We start from the raw sequence: 22,506 nt of genomic DNA on the forward strand, positions 1-22,506 counted from the left end.
CTTTGCTCAGTATTGAGTAGAAGCACCCTATTGAGCTAGTACAGCCATGAGTCTTCTTGGGAATGATGCAACAAGTTTTTCACACCTGGATTTGGGGATCCTCTGCCATTCTTCCTTGCAGATCCTCTCCAGTTCCGTCAGGTTGGATGGTGAACGTTGGTGGACAGCCACTTTCAGGTCTCTCCAGAGACGCTCAATAGGGTTTAGGTCAGGGCTCTGGCTGGGCCAGTCAAGAATGGTCACAGAGTTGTTCTGAAGCCACTCCTTTGTTATTTTAGCTGTGTGCTTAGGATCATCATAGAAATACTACCGGTACCACGTGCCACGCCAGAGAGGCAACGGGAGATTAGGGAGATAAATAAGTGGCTCAAGAACTGGTGTAGGAAGGAGGGATTTGGGTTCCTGGAGAACTGGGCCGACTTCTCAGTTGGCTACAGACTCTACGCTAGGGACCGGCTGCACCTTAATGGGGAGGGTGCAGCTGTGCTGGGGGAGAAAATGGCTAGAAGGTTGGAGGAGTGTTTAAACTAGGAATTGGGGGGGTGGGTATTAATTTTATAGGTGGGGAAGATTGTGCAGATAGTGACCTGGGCACAAATAAAGAAATTGGGGGTGGGGTTAGAACAGTCAATAAAGTAAGAAGGAATAGAGGTACAGAGAGATACATAAAATGCATGTACACTAATGCCAGAAGCCTCACCAACAAAATGGAGGAATTAGAATTAATTTTGTTGGAAAATAATTATGACATGGTAGGGATATCTGAGACGTGGCTGGACAAGAGCCATGACTGGGCAGTTAATTTACAGGGCTATAGTCTGTTCAGAAATGACCGTACAAACAAGCGAGGGGGAGGGGTGTTTATATGTAAAATCATCCTTAAAACCTGTCTTGCGGGAGGATATATGTGAATCTAATGGAAATGTAGAGTCCCTGTGGGTGGAGATAAGGAGAGGGGGAAAAAATAATAAATTACTGATAGGGGTTTGTTATAAGTCTCCAAAAATAATGGAAGTAGCGGAGAATATCCTCGTAAAGCAAATAGAAGAAGCAGCAACTCAAGGAGAAGTCATTATTATGGGAGAATTCAACTACCCTGAAATACATTGGGGGACAGAAACATGTAGTTCAAGCAAAGGAAATAGGTTTTTGACTACTATGAGAGACAATTACCTTTCACAACTGGTTCAGGACCCAACAAGAAGGGGGGCACTGCTAGACCTAATATTAACCAATAGGCCAGACCGCATATCAAATATACGAGTTGGGGATCACTTGGGTAATAGTGATCACAAAATAATACGTTTTCATGTAACCTTTAATAAGATATGTAGTAGAGGGGTTACAAGAACACTAAATTTCAGGAAGGCAAATTTCCAACGGTTAAGAGATGATCTTAGTGCAATAAACTGGGACGATATCCTGAGACATAAAGCTACACAAAGCAAATGGGAGACATTTATTAACATCCTGAATAGGACTTGTGCACAATATATACCCCTTGGGAATAAACATGCTAGAAATAGGAGGAAACCACTATGGCTAAATAGAGCTGTAAGAGGCGCAATAAGTGACAAAAAGAAAGCATTTAGAGAACTAAAGCAAGTAGGTAGTGATGAGGCATTAAATAAATATAGAAAATTAAATAAATTATGTAAAAAACAAATCAAGGCAGCAAAGATTGAGGCAGAGAGAATCATTGCCAGAGAAAGTAAAAATAACCCCAAAATATTCTTTAACTACATAAATAGTAAAAAACTAAAAAATGATAGTGTTGGACCCCTTAAAAATAGTCTGGGTGAAATGGTGGATGAGGATGTGGAAAAAGCCAATATGCTAAATGATTTTTTTTCAACCGTATTTACACAAGAAAATCGCATGACAGAAAACATGATTAGTGATAACATAAATTCTCCAGTAAATGTCACTTGCTTAACCCAGCAGGAAGTACGGCGGCGTCTAAAAATCACTAAAGTTGACAAATCCCCGGGCCCGGATGGGATACACCCGCGAGTACTGCAGGAATTAAGTAACGTCAAAGATAGACCATTATTTTTAATCTTTAAAGATTCCATAATAACAGGGTCTGTACCACAGGACTGGCGTATAGCAAATGTGGTGCCAATATTCAAAAAGGGGACAAAAACTGAACTTGGAAATTATAGGCCGGTAAGCTTAACCTCTACTGTGGGTAAAATCCTGGAGGGTTTTCTAAGAGATGCTATACTAGAGTATCTGAAGAAGAATAACCTCATGACCCAATATCAACATGGGTTTACGAGGGACCGTTCCTGTCAAACTAATCTGATCAGTTTTTATGAGGAGGCAAGTTCTGCACTGGACCAAGGAAATGCAGTGGATGTTGTGTATATGGACTTTTCAAAAGCTTTTGATACGGTTCCACACAAAAGGTTGATACATAAAATGAGAACAATGGGGATAGGGAAAAATATATGTATGTGGGTTAAGAATTGGCTCAGTGATAGGAAACAAAGGGTGGTTATTAATGGAAAACACTCAGACTGGGTCTCAGTTAACAGTGGGGTACCACAGGGGTCAGTATTGGGCCCCCTTCTTTTTAACATATTTATTAATGACCTTGTAGGGGGCATACAGAGTAATATTTCAATATTTGCAGATGGCACTAAACTCTGCAGGGTAATCAATACAGAGGAGGACAATTTTATATTACAGGAGGATCTATGTAAACTAGAAGCTTGGGCTGATAAATGGCAAATGAGCTTTAATGGGGATAAATGTAAGGTAATGCACTTGGGCAGAGGAAATAAAATGTATAATTATATGCTTAATTGAAAAACACTGGGCAAAACTGTAACTGAAAAAGACCTGGGTGTATTGGTGGACGACAAGCTCACGTTTAGTGGCCAGTGTCAGGCAGCTGCTGCAAAGGCAAATAAAATAATGGGATGCATTAAAAGAGGCATAGATGCTCATGAGGAGAACATAATTTTACCTCTATACAAGTCATTAGTGTGACCACACTTAGAATACTGTGTACAGTTCTGGTCTCCGGTGTATAAGAAAGGCATAGCTGAACTAGAGCGGGTGCAGAGAAGAGCGACCAAGGTTATTAGAGGACTGGGGGGTCTGCAATACCAAGACAGGTTATTACACTTGGGGTTATTTACTGTGGAAAAAAGAAGGCTTAGGGGTGATCTTATTACTGTGTACAAGTATATGAGGGGACAGTACAAAGACCTTTCTACTGATCTTTTTACTCTGAGGCCTGAGATGGGGACAAGGGGGCATCTTCTACGTCTGGAGGAAAGAAGGTTTAATCATAATCACAGACGGGGATTCTTTACTGTAAGAGCAGTGAGACTATGGAACTCTCTGCCGCATGATGTTGTAATGAGTGATTCACTATTAAAATTTAAGAAGGGCATAGATGCCTTTCTTGAAAAGTATAATATTACAGGTTATAAATACTAGATTCCTTGATAGGGCGTTGATCCAAGGAACTAGTGTGATTGTCGTATGGAGTCGGGAAGGAATTTTTTTCCCCAATGTGGAGCTTAGTGTTTGCCACATGGTTTTTTTTTGCCTTCCTCTGGATCAACAAGTTAGGCTATGGGTTGAACTAGATGGACTTAGTCTTCCTTCAACCTTAAAAACTATGTTACTATTGCCTTGTTGGAAGGTGAACCTTCGGCCAAGTCTGAGGTCCAGAGCACTCTGAAAGAGGTTTTCATCCAGGATATCTCTGTACTTGGCCGCATTCATGTTTCCTTCAATTGCAACCAGTTGGCCTGCCCCTGCAGCTGAAAAACACCCCCATAGCATGATGCTGCCACCACCATGTTTCACTGTTGGGATTGTATTGGGCTGGTGTTGAGCAGTGCCTGGTTTTCGCCACACATACAGCTTAGAATTATTACAGTCTCATCAGACTAGAGAATCTTATTTTTCATAGTCTGGGAGTCCTTCATGTGTTTTTGAGCAAACTCTATGCAGGCTTTCATATGTCTTGCACTGAGGAGAGGCTTCCGTCGGGCCCCTCTGCCATAAACGCCCGACTGGTGGAGGGCTGCAGTGATAGTTGACTTTGTGGAACTTTCTCCCATCTCCCTACTGCATCTCTGGAGCTCAGCCACAGTGATCTTTGGGTTCTTCTTTACCTCTCTCACCAAGGCTCTTCTCCCACGATTGCTCAGTTTGGCTGGACGGCCAGGTCTAGGAAGACTTCTGGTGGTCCCAAACTTCTTCCATTTAAGGATTATGGAGGCCACTGTGTTCTTAGAAACATTGAGTAATGCAAAAATTCTTTTGTAACCTTGGCCAGATCTGTGCCTTGCCACAATTCTGTCTCTGAGCTCCTTGGGCAGTTCCTTTGAGCTCCTGATTCTCATTTGGTCTGACATGCACTGTAAGCTGTGAGGTCTTATATAGACAGGTGTGTGCCTTTCCAAATCAAGTCCTATCAGTTTAATTAAACACAGCTGGACTCCAATGAAGGAGTAGAACCATCTCAAGGAGGATCACAAGGAAATGGACAGCATGTGACTTAAATATGAGTGTCTGAGCAAAGGGTCTGAATACTTAATGACCATGTGATATTTCAGTTTTTCTTTTTTAATAAATTTGCAAAAATGTCTACATTTCTGTTTTTTTTTCAGTCGAGATGGGGTGCAGAGTGTACTTTAATGAGGAAAAAAATGAACTTTTTAGATTTTACCAAATGGCTGCAATGAAACAAAGAGTGAAAAATTTAAAGGGGTCTGAATACTTTCCGTACCCACTGTATTTCTTTATGCAGCTGTGAAAAACACTGACACACTGATGGTAAAAACGAACACACGGATGCAAAACATTGATGACACCGTTTTTTCACGTACATGTTTAAATATGGACATGTGAATGAGGCCTTGGGCAGTGCAGGATTACTTCTTCCCAATGAGCTGCAGCCTGTAACACAAGCCTACAGTTTCCCTCCTGGACAGCGCACACATCCCTCGCTATTGGAGCCTTATATAAGACCGCACACATTGTAAATTGTTTCCAAGCTGCGATATTAAGTTTTATAAGAACATTTCTCCATTCTACGGGTTTTCCAGCACTCTATTGCCCAGAATTTATAAAAGAAGATTATCCTGTTGTTCCAAAGAGACTTCAGTAACTGTTTTGGCAGCAAAGATACGTGGATCTGCCAGTACCGCTGGCAACAGACTGAGGAGAGGGTAAGAGGCGGGCACGCATAATGTCTGTCAGTCTCAAAGATCTTCGCTACTTAATTAGTGTTATGGTTAGTAAAGCCATGACTCTTATATGTATGAGCTCATCATGGTCTTATCTGGGGGCTTCTAGCGCGAAGACTTCCTGTGATCCTACAAACACTAAAGGTTCAGAATTCGGGGAAAGGACTGTTGATATATCTTACCTTTCAGCCAAATTAAAGAACAGCTAGAAGAGCATCTCCCTCTGGAGGACCCAGTTCATGCAATGCTTCATTTTTCCTGTAGTGGCGCTGCAAGAAAAATAATCACTTCCTTTTGATCGCCAAAGATCCCAGCAGCATGATTACCCTATTGGTGTTTATGAAAGTATCGAGGTTTTTTGCGGATGTGATGGGATTCACTAGTTCAAGCTTTTAAGGGCACTATCCTGTGGGCTTTTCTATGACCCGTCTTCTGCACCCACATTTGGATAATAGATGTAGTGTTTATAAGCAGCTTTTCCTGAACATGTGCCGGTGACTGAGGACGAGACATTATTTCATCTCTGCTCAGATGACTCACGCCGTGGACTGACTGCAGGCTGTACAGGTTGCTGCGGCGACTCACCAGGAAAGGCAAACCATTTTTAATTTTCGGTTCCTGGTTACATAATTGATGGAACGTTGGGTTTTAAGGAAACGGACACAAGTTCAGTCCCCCAAAAATCACAAGTATTTGTGTGACGTATGTATGTGACATACATGTGACAGCACTGCCCCATTCTTTCTTGCTTCATTCATTCTTGAAGATGCTTATATAGGAGTCATCTTCTCTGCCCATATAGCCGTGGACAAGCCGAAGGACTGGTAAGTTGTTTAGATGGTTTTTATGTATAGGCTTATTTTTTCCTTCTATATTTGCTGCTGCAGATCACTGCTTGGGTCTTAAAGGGTAACTCCACACTAACTAATTAAAAAAACTTTACTCATGTGCCAAGATCATACTTAAAGGGTTTGCCTTCTAACATTGGGGATATTTCTGCCTTTTCCAGACTAGCAGTGTTTGTATTTGCAGAACCTTCAGCCTTTATGTCACATACTTTTCTTGGTGATATACTGTATACTGAGTGTTTGTTTGTGCAGCATCCACATAGTGCACATTCCTCCCAAGTCCCTAGATAACAAATACTTGGCATAGCATGATATTACAGATAAATGCGCCTTTTACAGAAATGCTCTGCTAATCTGGACATTGCACTGAAGCTAAATCCCAAGCCAAAATAGTTAGAATTTTTCTTGGCTATATGAATATTTACAGGAAGAATGTTGCAATTTTCTTACTCTCCACTAGATGTCAGCACAACAGATCACTCCTGAAATAAGAAACCTCTTGCTGTACAGCCTGCTGTAAAGTCACAGCTCTTACTCAGTATTAATAGAGCCAGGATATTACAACCTATACACTGAGTAGTGGCTATCCAGAGGTACTACAGCTCAGATACCATTCACTTTAATAGTAATTGACTTGCAGAGACTAGCCACTACACCTCCTAAGCATAGGTCATCATTATCTAAGTCCTAGACAAACCCATTAAAAAGGTTGTTGCCTTTCAACGGGGCGGTTTGTCTCCGCTGCAGCTCTCATTGTCTGACACTGTCTGCAGCGCTTACGTCATGTCGTCAGAACTGCAGCTCTGCCAATGTAGATGGCACAATCCGCATAGAGTCACTAAGCTCACTGATTGGTTGCCACACTATCAGCTCTGCAAACAATAACTAAATAGTGAGAGCAGCTGCGACGACTCTGCACTGGACCCGGGCAGGGTAAGTAAAGCACAGTTTGTTTTTTACTATTAACAAAACTTAAAGGAAATACTTTTCCTAAGCGTTTCCACAGCAGGAGTACTAGGAAGGCTGGCCTGAGGATCTTCTAAGCCCCTCACTGCCATTACATTGCGATGGGCCCGATGCGTTGCCGCTGTAGTTATTGAGGCTGGTGTCATCTGTATATCACCACGTATGATACAGGCTTAGTGAAAACTAAAGTTTCTCATCAATTCTCAGCTGTAATCTCTACCCCTCCCTGCAGTGGACTAGGGTTTGTACACTGCCTGTAACATGCACATTATGTGGCAACTTTCCATTAATAGTGGGAATATTCCAGTAATTCTGGCCAATATAATGAAAAATACCATTAAGAGATCGTCTAGTCTTCTGCTGTTATGTGTCTAATGATGGAATTAGATTTGACTGCTGCACGGAGCCATTACACTGAGGACACAATGTTCGTGCAGGTTAAAAGCTGTTAGAAATTACCCTTATATTTTGCAGTGTATATATGAAATTTTGAGTTTGGAGCTGAATACTTCTATTCCTTGCCAGTAATTGCTGTATATCTGAGCAATCCTTGCCAGTCCCCGCTTGCTTGGGGGTTGTGTTGAGGCTAATTTTTATTTTCTTTTTTAGTATTTTTTTTATTACATCTTCATTGGAATAGCATTAACAAATGGCAACTGTTCGTATTCAAGCAGAAAAGATACGTAATACCAGAAATCAGTATAACACATATTCAATGGGTTGTGCGGCTCTAGGGTATAAGAGTGACCGCAGACTTGTGAATCCTCTCAGCGCGTGCACTGCGCACTGTGAGGATTCTCCAGCTCATGGAGCAGACGGTCATGTGACCACAAGTATGCGACTTACATACTTCCATTCTGACTTTATGTGTTCGGCCTTGCTCAATGCTAGTGTATTGAGCAAGGCCACGCAAGTCTAATCAGCACGTGACCCCATGTATGCAAATCACATACTTGTAGTCACGCGCCTGCTGCTCCTGGCACCAGAGGACCCTCAAACCAGGCAGTGTTCATGCTGTCAGGATTCAAAGTGACTGCGGACTTGTAAACTAAGGCCAGAAAGCTCATTTAAGATTGGTGAGATAAGATGCAATATCAGTTTATACAAGATGCAGCAACGCCAGGTAGGACCGGGTTAAATCCAAACTCTGCAGAGTTTGATTAGATGAACCTGCCTAGTTTTGTCTTGAACCAGGAAATAGGTTCAGTTGGTGTTCAGTGTGCTGGGGAACAGAGCAGGGTGGATGCTGCTGGGAGCTGCAGAGTGTTGTTTGTGCTGACTAAACTGAGCCAGGGAAAGTGCCAGGATTGCCGCTCGGGTGAGAGACCGTGTTCTGTGTCTGGGAGGAGAAGTAAAGAGACCTCTTGGTGCTAGTCTCTCTAATAGGACTTGAGAGACAGCTGAACATTTACCTGAATGGGTGAGCCCGCATGTGCCTGTATATGGACTGTTTATTTTATTACTTCTGTTTGACCCAGAAACTACGTGCCTGTGTGAATGCTGCCTAAAACTGAGTAAGTCCCAACAATGGATTTCAAGTGGTTGGTTAAAGCAAGTTATTACCGCTTTCCAACATAGGTAATAAGTTACTGTTTGGTAGGGGTCTGACTGCTGGGACCTACCTGGGGCTGCCGGAAAAAGACAAGTGCAGCACTCAGCAGCCCCATATAAAATGAATGGAGCCCAGATCAGGCATGTGCACTGCCATTCCATTCTAACAGAGATAACAATTCCTCATTCTGCTGATTGATGCGGATACCAGCGGTCGGACCCCAAAGATCAACAAGTTATCACTTATGCAGTGTAAAGGTGATCACTTGTTTTCACTGGACAACCACTTTAACATTGCAATACCTTAGTGGTTAACAGTAGTAACATGTGAGGAATCCCCACCATTGAGCATAAATGGCGTGCGATACACAGTCATACACATTGTGAATATGCTAAGCATGTTAAGTCGGACACGAAGACACTATTTCTGATATTTTTAGGCACATGCTACTGTTTGTCACTAAGTGGTATGCATTCATAATAACTTGAAATGTTCAGGTCTCGGACTTCTACAGAAGTATTCAAAACCCATTGCTAATTAGGTTTATCAGCAAAATGTACAAGGGTTCTGCTGTTTTCAAAACGAAGGGGGATGGAGGCCATATGTCAGGCAAGGTGTGGGAAAGACCTAGTGCAACACAAAGGGAAGAGGGAAAGGGAGCCCAGACTGTAGGGAAAGGGGGGAAGTGGAGACCTCCTAGTTTGACCTAGCGTCACCCTGTCTCCCCTAACGTCCCTGTATTGGCTCTTCAACATTCGCCGCACGCGTGCCTCGCATGCCTTTCCCTGGTATATGACTATGGCTAGGGAAGGGAGGAGATGAGCACTAGTCGATCTCCACTAAACACTATAGACAACTGGGGTGGACAAACAGGGGGAAATTGCTTAGCTTTAGACAAACTCCAGACAAATGCGCACACGTCCTCAAGCTCTAGAGAGGACGACGTACTGCTCTTGCTAAAGCTTTCACAGGTAGTAATGAATATCGCCGGCACCTCCCACTGAAACACAGCAGGTATTTATACACCCAGGCAGGATGTTAATTAGCGAGAGGGAGGTAGCCGACCAACTGCAGGGCGACTGTCTGTCACCTCTGACACACCCGTGACACCATATCTCATCAGGAATGAACTAAGATTCCTCAGGAATGCCGCTAGAAACTAGTATCTGGCTGAGCAGCAGAAACAGCCCCTACATGAGAAGTGTCTTTAGTACTTAGTAGTGCACTCTTTCATTACTAAGTACTAAAGACACCCCTCGTGAAGGGTTGAATAATTCTGAGACTGCCGTAGTCATTAAAAGTGTCATTTTGTGCTGAATTTGGAGAAACCACGTTATATTAGTTTTGTTCAGCTACTTAAAGCGCACCTGTCAGCAGGATTGTGCTTAGTAAACTACATACACTGTCAGGTGGGCGCTGTTACACTGAGTAAAATGATACCTTTGATGATGAAATCCGTCCAGCTATTCTTTTATAATCTTTAGTTTCAGATCTGCCATAATGATATACATGTGCTCTGGTGCTCTTATTATGTATTCATGTATGCCTATCTCTGCCTTGTGACAGGTCACTGTGCTTTCAGTGAGCTGCCTACTGTTTTAAATATTGCCTGTGTAATTTCTGTTCAAAAGTGAAAGTTGACATCCCTCAATATGGCCGCCGCGGCCCGCGCATGCACAGTAGCATCTTTTGGTTGCCGAGAGATGCTACTGCCCGGGCGCCATTTTGCTTCAGGAAAAGGAATTTTGGTGCAGCAAAATGGCGCCACGAATGCGCAGAAGCATCTCTCGGTGATTGATGCTACTGCGCAAGCGCGGGAGGCGGGGGCCATATTGCTGCAGACAATTTTCCGTGCTTGCGCAGTAGCATCTATCGCTTGCTCATCAAAGGTATCATTTTACTCAGTGTAATGGCACCCACCTGACAGTGTATGTAGTTTACTAAGCACAATCCTGATGACAGGTGTGCTTTAAATGGTTCTTGTTTGTTTTTTTGCAAACAGTAGAACATTTTGGTAATAAACCTAACTTGCAATGAGGGGTTGGATAATTGTTATTGCAACCGTATGTATCCTGCGTATATAGTGATCATTATATTCCTGTCTTGATTTTTAGTCTTCCTGTAATTCAACACACAATGGAGGAGAGTGTAATGACTGAAAAGATACTGAACCTCACCCTGGATATTATCTGTATTCTGACCGGAGAGGTGAGGGATTCTAGGAATTATTTTACATGACATCATTCCTAAAGGGATTGTCCTGTCCAAACCAATAAGTCTGTAGTTACTCTGTGTGACTGTACATTTATTGATCCCTCAGCGCACGCACTATGCGCTGCGGGGATTCTCTGGTTTCAGACCAGAGAACGGAGGGTATGTATGAGTTATACATACCCCCGGCCAGTAGGCGCGGCCTCGCTCTCCATACACTTGTATTGGAGCAAGGCTGCACCCACTAGACGGCCACGCCACTAGACTGGGCACGGCCTCGCCTCCATACAAGTGTATAGAGTGAGACCACGCCCACTGGCCGGGAGCATGTATAACTCATACATACCTTCCGTTCCCAGGCCTGAAACCACCGAATCCCTGCTGCACACAGTGCGTGATCTGTGGGGATCAATAAATCTACAGTCACATAGAGTGACTGCAGACTTATCGGTTTGGACCAGACAACCCCTTTAAGAATGGAGAGAGAGAAAGTTCTGGAAATGTTTATAATCATATATTTATCAGTGCTTTTCTCTATGCACAGGATTGCACAGTAGTGAAGAAGACATCTGGTGAGTGTGTGACTCCCTACAATTGTCGGTGTGTATCAAGAGGATGGAGCAGGACGAAGAGTCCCATCATGGAGCCTCCTCTCTACTTTCTTATACATGAGAGAAAAAAAGAGCAGAAGATCCTAGACCTCACCAAAAAGATCATTGAACTGTTGACTGGAGAGGTGAGCGCTGCTGGTGACGCGCCCCTGGGCCTGCTGTGTCGTGCGACATCGCGCGCACGGGGGCTTACCCGGAGCCGGATCAGATGGGGGTAGTAGTCTCGTGGCGGTGACCCGGTCCGTGCCCAGGGAGTCAAACTGAGCGGCAGTCTTTAGCAGTAGATGTTAGAATGTTCGACTACGCCACCCGTTGAATGCGGCTATGAAGCCGCCGCTGCAGGGCAGACCGCTGAGGCCGGTGGTAAGGTTGTGCAGCGTAGCTGGTAGAACCCCTAACGGGAGGGGTATGGCCTCAGGGCAGCAGATGTGGAAGATAGTGGTAGTGATGATGCAGCAAGGAAGCTCAGAGACGTGTGGTGCAGTTTCAAGGCTTTTACTCACAGGTGTTGCTCCGGTCACTTCGGCCAGCAGTGACCACCCGAGCCGTGCTGCGTCCACCAGGTGCGGGACTCGGCCAACCCCCAGGCAGTTCCAGAGCGTGGTCCCAAGCTCCCCTCTATTCCTTCCTACGGCCGTCCTCACCAGGGACCCACCTTTGTCCGGCTCCCTCGGGTCTTTTGGTGGCGAAACCTTTCCCGGCTTCCCTGACCCTATGCGTGGTTTGCCTTCCTGGTGGATATGGTGAGGGGTCGCGCCAAAGCTTGTCCACGACCTCCGGTTCCTGGCTAAGGATGATTAGCCTCTGCCAGTTTGGGATCCGGTACCCTTTTCTGCCAACCCTTCACCCGTCTTAGTTCACTTGTGGGATCTCAAGGTTCCCTCTGATTGTGTCTCTGGGCCTTTCACTGGGTTTTTCCTCTTCTTTCTCTGCGCTTCAGGCCTGGCCCTGGAGCTGGGCCCAGCCGGAGCCACAGCTCCCTGTCAGCCCTCTCTGGCTGAACTCTCCCTCAGCTTCTCCTCAGACTCAACCTCCTGTCTCAAGATGGTGCCCACCTCTTATACTCCCTCTGACACCCGAGCCCAGGTGACTAGCACCCAATGGGCTCCTACCAATGCCCAGAGTACCTCCCCTGTCTGCTCCTACACTACTGGGATGTTCCTCCCCACTCCAGCCAGGGACAGACGCTGTCGTACCTGCACATCTACCTAGTGGGAGTACCGTTGTTCTGTCCCCCGGAAATGGGGTGAGTGTAGTGCATGCAACTATCTGAGCTCTGTCCCACACTCCATCCTTACCCGGGAGTGGAATACCACACCTCTGGTTTGAGGTGCAATACTCCTGTAGCAGCCGAGTCCTCGGGGTGCTACATTCCCCCCCGGTAAACCACAGCACGTCCTATGCACTTACATATAAAATATATCAACTTTTTTTTTTTAGCATAATATAAAACCTTTTCATATAAAACATTCTTGACTAATACGTCCTCGATCCCTGGCCACCGTGCAACTTGTGACCAGGTAAAGCGCAACAGTCACTAGAGAAAAACAGTTCTTTATAAAACCAGAAGGGGGCGCTTTAGGAAGCGCAACTATTTACAGGGTATGGCCGCTCTCAGTCCTCGGCCAGTGGGGAATAGGGGAATGGCTGCTCACAGTCCTCAGCCTAGTAAAGGATAGGGGCACACAGGAAACAGTTCCTTTAAACAGTTCCACACTAGTCCCAACGGGGACCACACTCCAATTAGCAACATGTCAACTACCCATACGGGTAACTTATCTACAGTACTTTGCTTATGCTACTCCCCTTTAGTAGCGGTGTCCTCTCCTTGTCTCCTCCCGAGGGTAGTCTTCAGACCCGTCCGGGTCCTCTTGATCTTCCTCCCACTGTAACTCCTCCTCCGTCAACCGGTGCACGTGAAGGGCGTATGGTCCTTTGGCACACTGGTGCCGGGTGAAGGTGACCTCATCACCCGGGTAGAGGTCACGTCCTCGGTGTCCCTCCGGCAGGTGGCTCTCAACATCCCTGCGGGTAACAAAGACATCGCCGGGGGTTCTGTGATCCCGGATAAAGCCCCAGCCGTGCTCCATTTGAAACTTTATTACAGTCCCGGTGGCGCGGGGACCGTGGGCCGCACGGCGGTTTCGTCGGGTCCGGCTTTTCTGCTCCGCGCTTTGGACCTGCAGCCGCTCCTCGCGGACCCGCCTCTCTTGCCGTTCCCTCTGAAAGACCTCCAGCTGTTGACGACAGCACTCCTCACGTTGGGCTGCGGCCGCCCGGGTCTCTTGGGTGAACCCCATGAGGTCTTCGCCGGTCGGGTCCCACACAAATTGGGCCTCTTCCAATGGGAGCGGGACAATGTTGGCGGGCGCCGGAGCCGGGATCAGAGGCTCACACTGGGGCCACTCCTTCCGGAGTCGGGGGTTGACGTACTCCGGTGGCCAAATGAAAGGCAGCCCGTCCGGGCTAGTGTGCTGCGTGAATAGGTCTTCACCCAGGAGCAGCACTGTGGAAGTTGAGGGCACTGGAGGGGCAGCGGCGCCCGGATCCACCAGGCCTTGCGACCAGGCCGGTGGCACTCTGAAGGTGAAGGGTACTGTGGAGACAGCGGCGCCCTGGGGTACTCGGCCCTGCGACCAGGCCGGGGGCACTTCCTCTTTTGCCGCGCTCAGGGTCAAGGGGCGTGGCGTAACAGAGGGCGCGACCGCGGCTCCTGCCGCTTGAGGCCTAGTTGGAAGCAGCGGCGGTGCGGCAACGGGCGCGGTGAGTGGAACTTCGGGCTCTGCGACGGGGAGCTGGGGCAGGCTTACGGCTACGGGGCACGGGGTGATGACGTCCCCATTACCTGCTTCCATCTCTGCGGCTCCCTCCGCGGCGTCGTCTCCGGCCTCCGTTCCTCCTGCACCATCCTCAGGGGCAGACACGCTCCACGTTGCGGGTGGCATCCTCTGCTGGCAGGTTCCAGCCTGCTGGACCATCTCTCTCCTCCACTCGGCCAGTGCTTCTTGCTGCACTCGGGTCATCTTCCGGGCCAAGGCCTCCAGCGCGGTCTGTGCACGCTCCCGATTTCTGGGAGCTGTGCCAGGATCTCCACCAGGCCTTCTGGGGTGGCAGCCTGCAACAGGTTCCGGACCACAGGGTCGGTGCTGATTGACTCTTCCTCCATCTCCGGGTGCGATCTGTCCAGACTCCTCCAGGCCGCACCCATCTTCTCTGTTTTGTTCTGTATCCGCCCCCATTGAGGGTGGTCCCGGGGCAACTTAGTGATTGTCAGTTCCAGGGGCAGCCCTCTCACGCTGATGGACATTTCTATCATTGCAGTCTCTGCTGGTGGGGGCGGTTTCCGCTTTTGGCGCCATTCCTGGACCTGGCCCACGATGGGAGGTGGCCTCTTGCCACCCTCTGGCACGCCCATAATGGAGTCCGCTCTGCCAGGGCGGGAAATCGTCTCAGATGGCGGGAATCGTCTCCTTATGGCGGGAAACTCCGTGGATGGCGGGAAAAGGCTGCAGATGGCGGGCAAACGGCGGGAAACGATCCGAGATGGCGTCCGATGGCGGGGACCCTCTGGAATTGGCGGGAGACTCCTTTTTACGGTAAATGTGAACTTTTCTTCAGGCACGCAGTACCCGTCGGTTGCGGGCACGTAATCCTGCCGACTACGCCAAAGTTGACGCGCCCCTGGGCCTGCTGTGTACCTGCACATCTACCTAGTGGGAGTACCGTTGTTCTGTCCCCCGGAAATGGGGTGAGTGTAGTGCATGCAACTATCTGAGCTCTGTCCCACACTCCATCCTTACCCGGGAGTGGAATACCACACCTCTGGTTTGAGGTGCAATACTCCTGTAGCAGCCGAGTCCTCGGGGTGCTACACTGGGAATACTGGTAAAATTATATAGTAGTACTAAAGATACCCATGCTCATTCTGTAGTTGTCTTCTAAATGACAGCTATTTTTCCTGACTTTTCAGACCCAAGCTCTTCAGTAACCAGACGAAACTAAGCCTTAAATGAGTATTCAAAAAAATCAAAATGTGGTCATATAATAATGTACGTAATAAGTGCCAATATAACCCATTATTAAATCTTCCCCATTCTGTACATATCATCCCCTAGCAATTCCCCTCCACGCTCTATTCACCCTTCAGTTGCATTGGAACCGTTTTGTCGTTCCAGTGCTTATTGTCAATCCTGCACAGTATAGTCTTTCAGCTGGCATCCTGCCAGCATAGCTGTGGCTCTATCTAGAACAGAACTTCTACTGGAATGTATACAGGGAGCTGAGTGGCAGATATACTGTGAAGTGGGCTGAATATAGAGGAGACAGAAAGGAGAGTTATATGTAAAGCGCCATGGAATAAATGGCGCTATAATAATAAATAATAATAATAATAATGATACTAAAGGATGGGCTGTATTTAGAGAGTAGAGAAAATAAATATCTACTGCATGATGGGACTATTTGTAGGGGACTGAAAGGAGTGATATACCGCAGGATAGGTTTTAGGGGCTGAGAGGATTAATATACTGCAAGATGGGGTCCTATATAACTGTCAATGAGACTTCTGCGCCTCTCGACAGGTATTTTGGCCCACTCCTCATGAGCAAACTGCTCCAGTTGTCTCGTGTTTGAAGGTTGCCTTTTCCAGACGGCATGTTTCAGCTCTTTCCAAAGATGCTGAATAGGATTTAGGTCAGGGCTCATAGAAGCCACTTCAGAATAGTCCAATGTTTTCCTTTTAGCCATTCTTGGGTGTTTTTAGCTGTGTGTTTTGGGTCATTATCCTGTTGCAAGACCCATGACCATCGACTGAGACCAAGCTTTCTGACACTAGGCAGCACATTTCTCTCTACAATCCCTTGATAGTCTTGAGATTTCATTGTACCCTGCACAGATTCAAGACACCCTGTGCCAGATGCAGCAAAGCAACCCCAGAACATAACAGAGCCTCCATGTTTCACAGTAGGGACAGTGTTCTTTTCTTGATATCCTTCATTTTTCCATCTGTGAACATAGAGCTGATTTGCCTTGCAAAAAACGTCCATTATTGTCTCATCTGTCCATAGGACATTCTCCCAGAAGCTTTGTGGCTTGTCAACATGTAGTTTGGCAAATTCCAGCCTGACTTTTTATGATTTTTTTCAACAATGGTGTTGTCCTTGGTCGTCTCCCATGAAGTCCAATTTGGATCAAACAACGACGGATGGTGCGATCTGACACTGATGTTCCTTGAGCTTGAAGTTCACCTTTAATCTCTTTAGAAGTTATCCTGTGCTCTTTTGTTACCATTTGTATTATCCGTCTCTTTGATTTGTCATCAATTTTCCTCCTGCGGCCACGTTCAGGGAGGTTGGCTACAGTCCCATGGATCATAAATTTCTGAATAATATGTGCAACTGTAGTCACAGGAACATCAAGCTGCTTGGAGATGATCTTATAACCTTTACCTTTAACATGCTTGTCTATAATTTTCTTTCTAATCTCCTGAGACAACTCTTTCCTTTGCTTTCTCTGGTCCATGTTGAGTGTGGTACACACCATGTCACCAAACAGCACAGTTAGTATCTGAGGATTGATTGCAGTGATTGCCTCAAAAGGTTGTTCAACAAAATATTAAGTTAAGAGTACCATCATTTCTGTCCAGGTCTATTTCATGAGTTTAATTTTTTTTTAAATTCTGTGGAAGCAGGGTTGAAAAGCAATGTCTGACTTTCATTTGTTCATTTTCAAAGATTTTTAATTTATTATTACTTTTGTCAGATTCAAGTTATTTCTGTGACCATTGTGGGTTTTTCTTTCATTAAACGAGGGGTACCAACAATTTTGACCACGTGTGTAAGAAGAGAAATATACTGCACTATGGAGCTCTGTGTACTTGGGTTGAGTTTTTGACTGTTCTATCAGCAGGCAACAAACACAGCTCTGCATTGCCGTTGGGGGGGAGTGCAGGACAGTTGAGCTCTGCTATAACCAGATAATGATGTAAAATCACACTGCAGTTATGTGGTTGTAGATGACAGAAGATAAAATCGGCCAGGTAGGGTACTGTACAGGAGCAGACAATACACAGAAGCATAAGGTGATTTCTATACTTAGTGTAGCTTGATGATAACTCAGAGAGGTGGGGCTAGTCAGGAGTACATAGGAGAGTGAGGGAGGTATCTGCAGCACTGAGGAGAAGCAATGTAGTTTTAACAGTGTAAAAGTAGGACCGCCCATTCAGCTATGTGAAGTTGGATGCACAGAGAGGCAAATATAGATAATAAAAGACACAAACGTACAAAAGGGAAGCATTATGTTGGGCTTAGTGTGTATATTAACAATAAATATGCATTTACTGCACTTTGTGAAAAATAATGTGATTGTGGCCCCTTAACTACTGTGGAAACAGACATATCTGTTCCATTTTTCCCCTAACATCTGCAATGGGAAGAGACTCAGGACAGCACTTTACTTTAGCTTACTTTCCTCTTTTGTGACGTTAGGGATAATTCATCTGTATCATTGTGTGTCAGGTTCTTATAAGATGTCAGGATGTGGCTGTCTATTTCTCCATGGAGCAGTGGGAGTATATAGAAGGACACAAGGATCTGTACAATGATGACATCTTGGACAACTACCATTCCTTTACATCAAAAGGTTTGTGCTATACTAATCACCACAAAGTATAATAGAGAAACCGAAGGTTTTAAAATATATAACTGTATGCTTTCTTTTTTCCAGGTTTGCCTAAAGGTAGTACAAATAAATATCCACCAATGCAGATTAAGGAGGAACCATTGTTGTGTGACGGTGAAAACCTTACAGGGTCCGACATTTATATAACCACAGATACACAAAACTTGCCATATTCTCATATTAAAGAGGAAATAGCTTCATGTGATAAAGGAAACATGGAAGATCTCAACAGTTTTCCATCCATAGATTATACACAGCTATGTTCTCCTAATATGAAAAACAAATCAAACTCCCAGCAGGAGAAAGAAATCACAGACCCCATCATTTATACACACACAAACCATACACTACAATATCTCTCTGTTCATATAATGGAGGAAACCACCTCATGCGATCAAGAAAATTTCGCAGTCACTAATGTTCATAGATCATCAGATCATACACGAGATAATAAGGAAGATCTAGCCTCACAGGAGAAGTCGCAGTTGACAGTTCCTAACATGTGTATGCTCACAGATGATGCAAGATATTCACCTACACTTATTAAGGAGAAGTCTGTTTCATGTGATAGTGGAAATTCTACAGCCATCAGCATTTATACACCCTCAGACTGTACGCATCAGTTTCCATCTGCTCTTAATATAAATGAACCATTCACATGTGAAAGAAGAAATCTGTCAGCAACATGTGACTCCAGAGATTTCACAGATGCCGCCATTTATTCAGCCACAGATCAACTAGTCTCATTTAGTAAAGAAAACGTATATAACAAATACGGATATATATTCACAGAACATACTTATACACATCTCAATAGACGTGATCTGAATTTAGGGGCTGAAAACTTTCTAGACGATTTTATGGATTCCTTTCCCAGCGTGGTTGGGTCTTCAACCTCAATAGAGGGATTATCTACAGAATCGGGATTTGCAGAACTACAGTATGTTTCCAATCATGTTACTTCTCCAGACTGGTGCCCGGCTAAGGTAAAGAGGCATAATGTATTCTTGTCAAAATGTATAGAATATGAGAAACATTTCTGCAAGGTATCACGTGCCAGGATCTGTGGGACCCATCTTTCTAAATGGTCCTTTAACTGCTCTGAATGTCAGAATTGTCTCAACACTACCCTAAAGCTCATAAGACAAAATCTGAAACATCAAGAAGTTAAGGATAAGTCTATTAAAAAGATTTCATCATTTGCTAAAAGACAGACAGAGGAAAAGGAATTTGCTTGCCACATTTGTGGCAAACATTTTCCCAATAAACGTTACTTTGTTATACACAAGAGAGTCCACTCTGAAGAGAACCCTTTTCATTGTCCAGCCTGTGGTCAAAGTTTTGAAAATCATGAAAGTTTTGTGGCTCATCAGAAGAATCCTGCCTGTGAGAGGCCATTTTCTTGCTCCGAATGTGGGAAGCGATTTAAAAGTAGATACAATTCAGAGTATCACCAAAAAATTCATACTGAAAATAAAAAATATTTATGCCCAGTATGTGGGAAAAGTTTTCAGAAGCAATCTTGTTTCATGGTCCATGAGAGAACTCACACTGGGGAAAAACCATATGCATGTCTTGAATGTGGACGTTGCTTCAGCCAGAATGCATCACTGATTTCTCACCAGCGACTGCATACTGGTGAAAAGCCATTCACATGTCTTGAGTGTGGACGAAACTTTACACAACGGATCAGCCTCGTGGTACATCAGAGGGTTCACTCTGGAGACAGACCTTATAAATGTCAGGAGTGTGGGAAAGGATTTACCCAACGTATTGGTCTGGTCCAACATCAGAGAAGACACACTGGGGAGAAACCGTTTACTTGTTCAGAGTGTGGAAAGTCCTTTACGCTTCATGATAGTCTAGTGAAACACCTGAGGACCCACACTGGGGAGAAACCATACATCTGTTCAGAATGTGGGAAACGCTTCTGCCAGAGCTCACAGCTAACTGCCCATAAACGTTTTCACCATGCCACCCAACACAACACTGGAGAAAATGTGTAGCCTTCTTTTCAAAATAAATCCTAAGAAGTAAAGAACAAACAGATTACGTGGGTGGCCGAATAATTAATTTATTTTTATTTTATTTATTTATTTATTGACCAGAAAGTGGTATTTTTTATTATATTACAAAATATTATTTAAGGAAAGTATATTAACGAGAAGTGATGGCACCCTAAGTTTTAAAGTGTATATGCCTTAGAAATGGTTTGAATAAAGGGACACTATCGGTAAAAATACTCATTAAAAAAATTGCCTTTTTGAGTCTCAACAGGACATAGTCTAGACCTGTCATTCAACCCACTACCGATTCATAATGAACTAATGATTTCACAGTTAGCTGTAAAGTAAGAGGTTTCTTTTTTTTCTAGACTAGTCTACAGTGCAGCTACTTCAGACAGTAGATCTCGTCATCCAGGCACTTTTGATAGTAATGTCTCTTTAGTATTTGGAATACAATGATACTTTAATTATTTACTCCAGATGTTCAGGTGGGCACATAAGGCACTGTTCACACTGCATTTATACAGCGTGTCTATGACTGCCAGCTCAGCTTGAAATTATGGCAGTGAAGAAAGTTATCACTCTTTTTATGTAACATTTGGAACTGATCCAACAATGGTCATAATAGCCTCTTAGACGTGTTATCCTGGACTATTTTGTTTATTTCTTATGGGTCTAAAAACTTACAGGCAGTTAGCTGCAACCTCCCTGTTATGCCCGGCGCCAAGGTTTGCCTGCTCAGAACGGTCATGGACTGCTATTTCCGGAGATTCTGCTACTTCCAGTGACATCACGTCGACAGAGTAACTGCTTCTCTTCCGCTCTGCTCTGTTGACGAGGTGTGACTGTTGACGTCATTCTGATTGACATCAAGGCTCAACCTACCCAAAGCCACATAAGTTACAGGCACTTCCTTATAAATTACAGCAACCTACAATTTTATGGAAGTCAAAAAAAGCCAAAATATTGGAAAAAACACATGTAAATCTATATTGATAAAGTTTTAAAAACAGATTTAAAATAGGGAGAATGAAATTGTAGGTTGTTCTGATTGACATCAAGTTGGTAACTACCTGCCTGTTGGCTCTTAGCCCCATGAGAAACAAAGAATAGTCCCGGATAACCCCTTTAAGATTTGCTCACTCAGAAATATATTCCTTAGGCCTTGCTCACACTGTGTTTATGCAGGTTGTCTATGAGTCTGCCAGGGTTTTCATCTAAATTCCTCCCATTTCCTCCCCAGATGGCACCCTAATGGAATGGTGTTCAAATGGAATCTGTATTTTTCCACTGGTTTCGTTCTCTTCTGACGGACACAAGAATGTAGTCCACTAGTTTTTGTGCTCATCTCAAAAGAAGGACACAGTCAGAAAAAAGCACAAATGGATCCCATATGAACTCTGTATCATAGCTTTATATTTCTCCGTCAGATGTTCCATCTGAATCCCGTTTTTTGGCCTCTATTACAGGAACAACAAAACTAAAGAAGGTCAGGATCGTATGGTTTCCATAATGCTGGGACTGCCTGGTTAGGCTATTCCTACTGATTACTACATACAGTACAGACCAAAAGTTTGGAAACACCTTCTCATTTAAAGATTTTTCTGTATTTTCATGACTTTGAAAATTGTACATTCACACTAAAGGCATCAATACTATGAATTAACTCATGTGGAATTATATACTTAACAAAAAAGTGTGAAACAACTTAAAATATGTCTTATATTCTAGGTTCTTCAAAGTAGCCACCTTTTGCTTTGATGACTGCTTTGCACACTTTTGGCATTCTCTTGATGAGCTTCAAGAGGTAGTAACCGGAAATGGTTTTCCAACAATCTTGAAGGAGTTCCCAGAGATGCTTAGCACTTGTTGATCCTTTTGCCTTCACTCTGCGGTCCAGCTCACCCCAAACCATCTCGATTGGGTTCAGGTCTGGTGACTGTGAAGGCCAGGTCATCAGGTGTAGCACCCCATCACTCTCCTTCTTGGTCAGATAGCCCTTACACAGCCTGGAGGTGTGTTTGGGGTCATTGCCCTGTTGAAAAATAAATGATGGTCCAACTAAATGCAAACCGGATGGAATAGCATGCCGCTGCAAGATGCTGTGGTAGCCATGCTGGTTCAGTATGCCTTCAATTTTGAATAAATCCCCAACAATGTCACCAGCAAAGCACCACCACAGCATCAAACCTCCTCCTCCATGCTTCACGGTGGGAACCAGGCATGTAGAGTCCATCCGTTCACCTTTTCTGCGTCGCACTTAGACACGGTGGTTGGAGCCAAAGATCTCAAATTTGGACTCATCAGACAAAAGCACAGATTTCCAATGGTCTGATTTCCATTCCTTGTGTTATTTAGCCCAAACAAGTCTCTTCTGCTTGTTGTCTGCCCTTAGCAGTGGTTTCCTAGCAGCTATTT

The 22,506-nt window shown here is 44.7% G+C and overlaps 1 protein-coding gene across 3 annotated transcripts in view; it reads left to right on the plus strand.

Annotated features, from left to right (window-relative positions):
* LOC141273073 (uncharacterized) overlaps positions 1–21,695 on the plus strand; it is a 41,949-nt gene extending 20,254 nt beyond the window's left edge. Inside the window, exons 2-5 of one of the 3 annotated variants that reach the window (XM_073684428.1) lie at positions 10,697–10,790; positions 11,338–11,529; positions 17,920–18,043; positions 18,128–21,692. In XM_073684428.1, the coding sequence (XP_073540529.1) occupies positions 10,697–10,790; positions 11,338–11,529; positions 17,920–18,043; positions 18,128–20,088 (2,371 nt within the window). In that variant the 3' untranslated portion in view covers positions 20,089–21,692. Of the gene's footprint in view, positions 1–10,696; positions 10,791–11,337; positions 11,530–14,725; positions 15,001–17,919; positions 18,044–18,127 lie in introns of those variants that run through there. The other 2 variants (XM_073684429.1, XM_073684430.1) reach the window with 2 other exon arrangements.
* Positions 21,696–22,506: the final 811 nt, after the last annotated feature.

This window comes from Phyllobates terribilis, unplaced genomic scaffold (assembly GCF_046119375.1).
Source record: "Phyllobates terribilis strain yellow unplaced genomic scaffold, ASM4611937v1 Scaffold_5__5_contigs__length_657084704, whole genome shotgun sequence".
NCBI lineage: Eukaryota > Metazoa > Chordata > Amphibia > Anura > Dendrobatidae > Phyllobates > Phyllobates terribilis.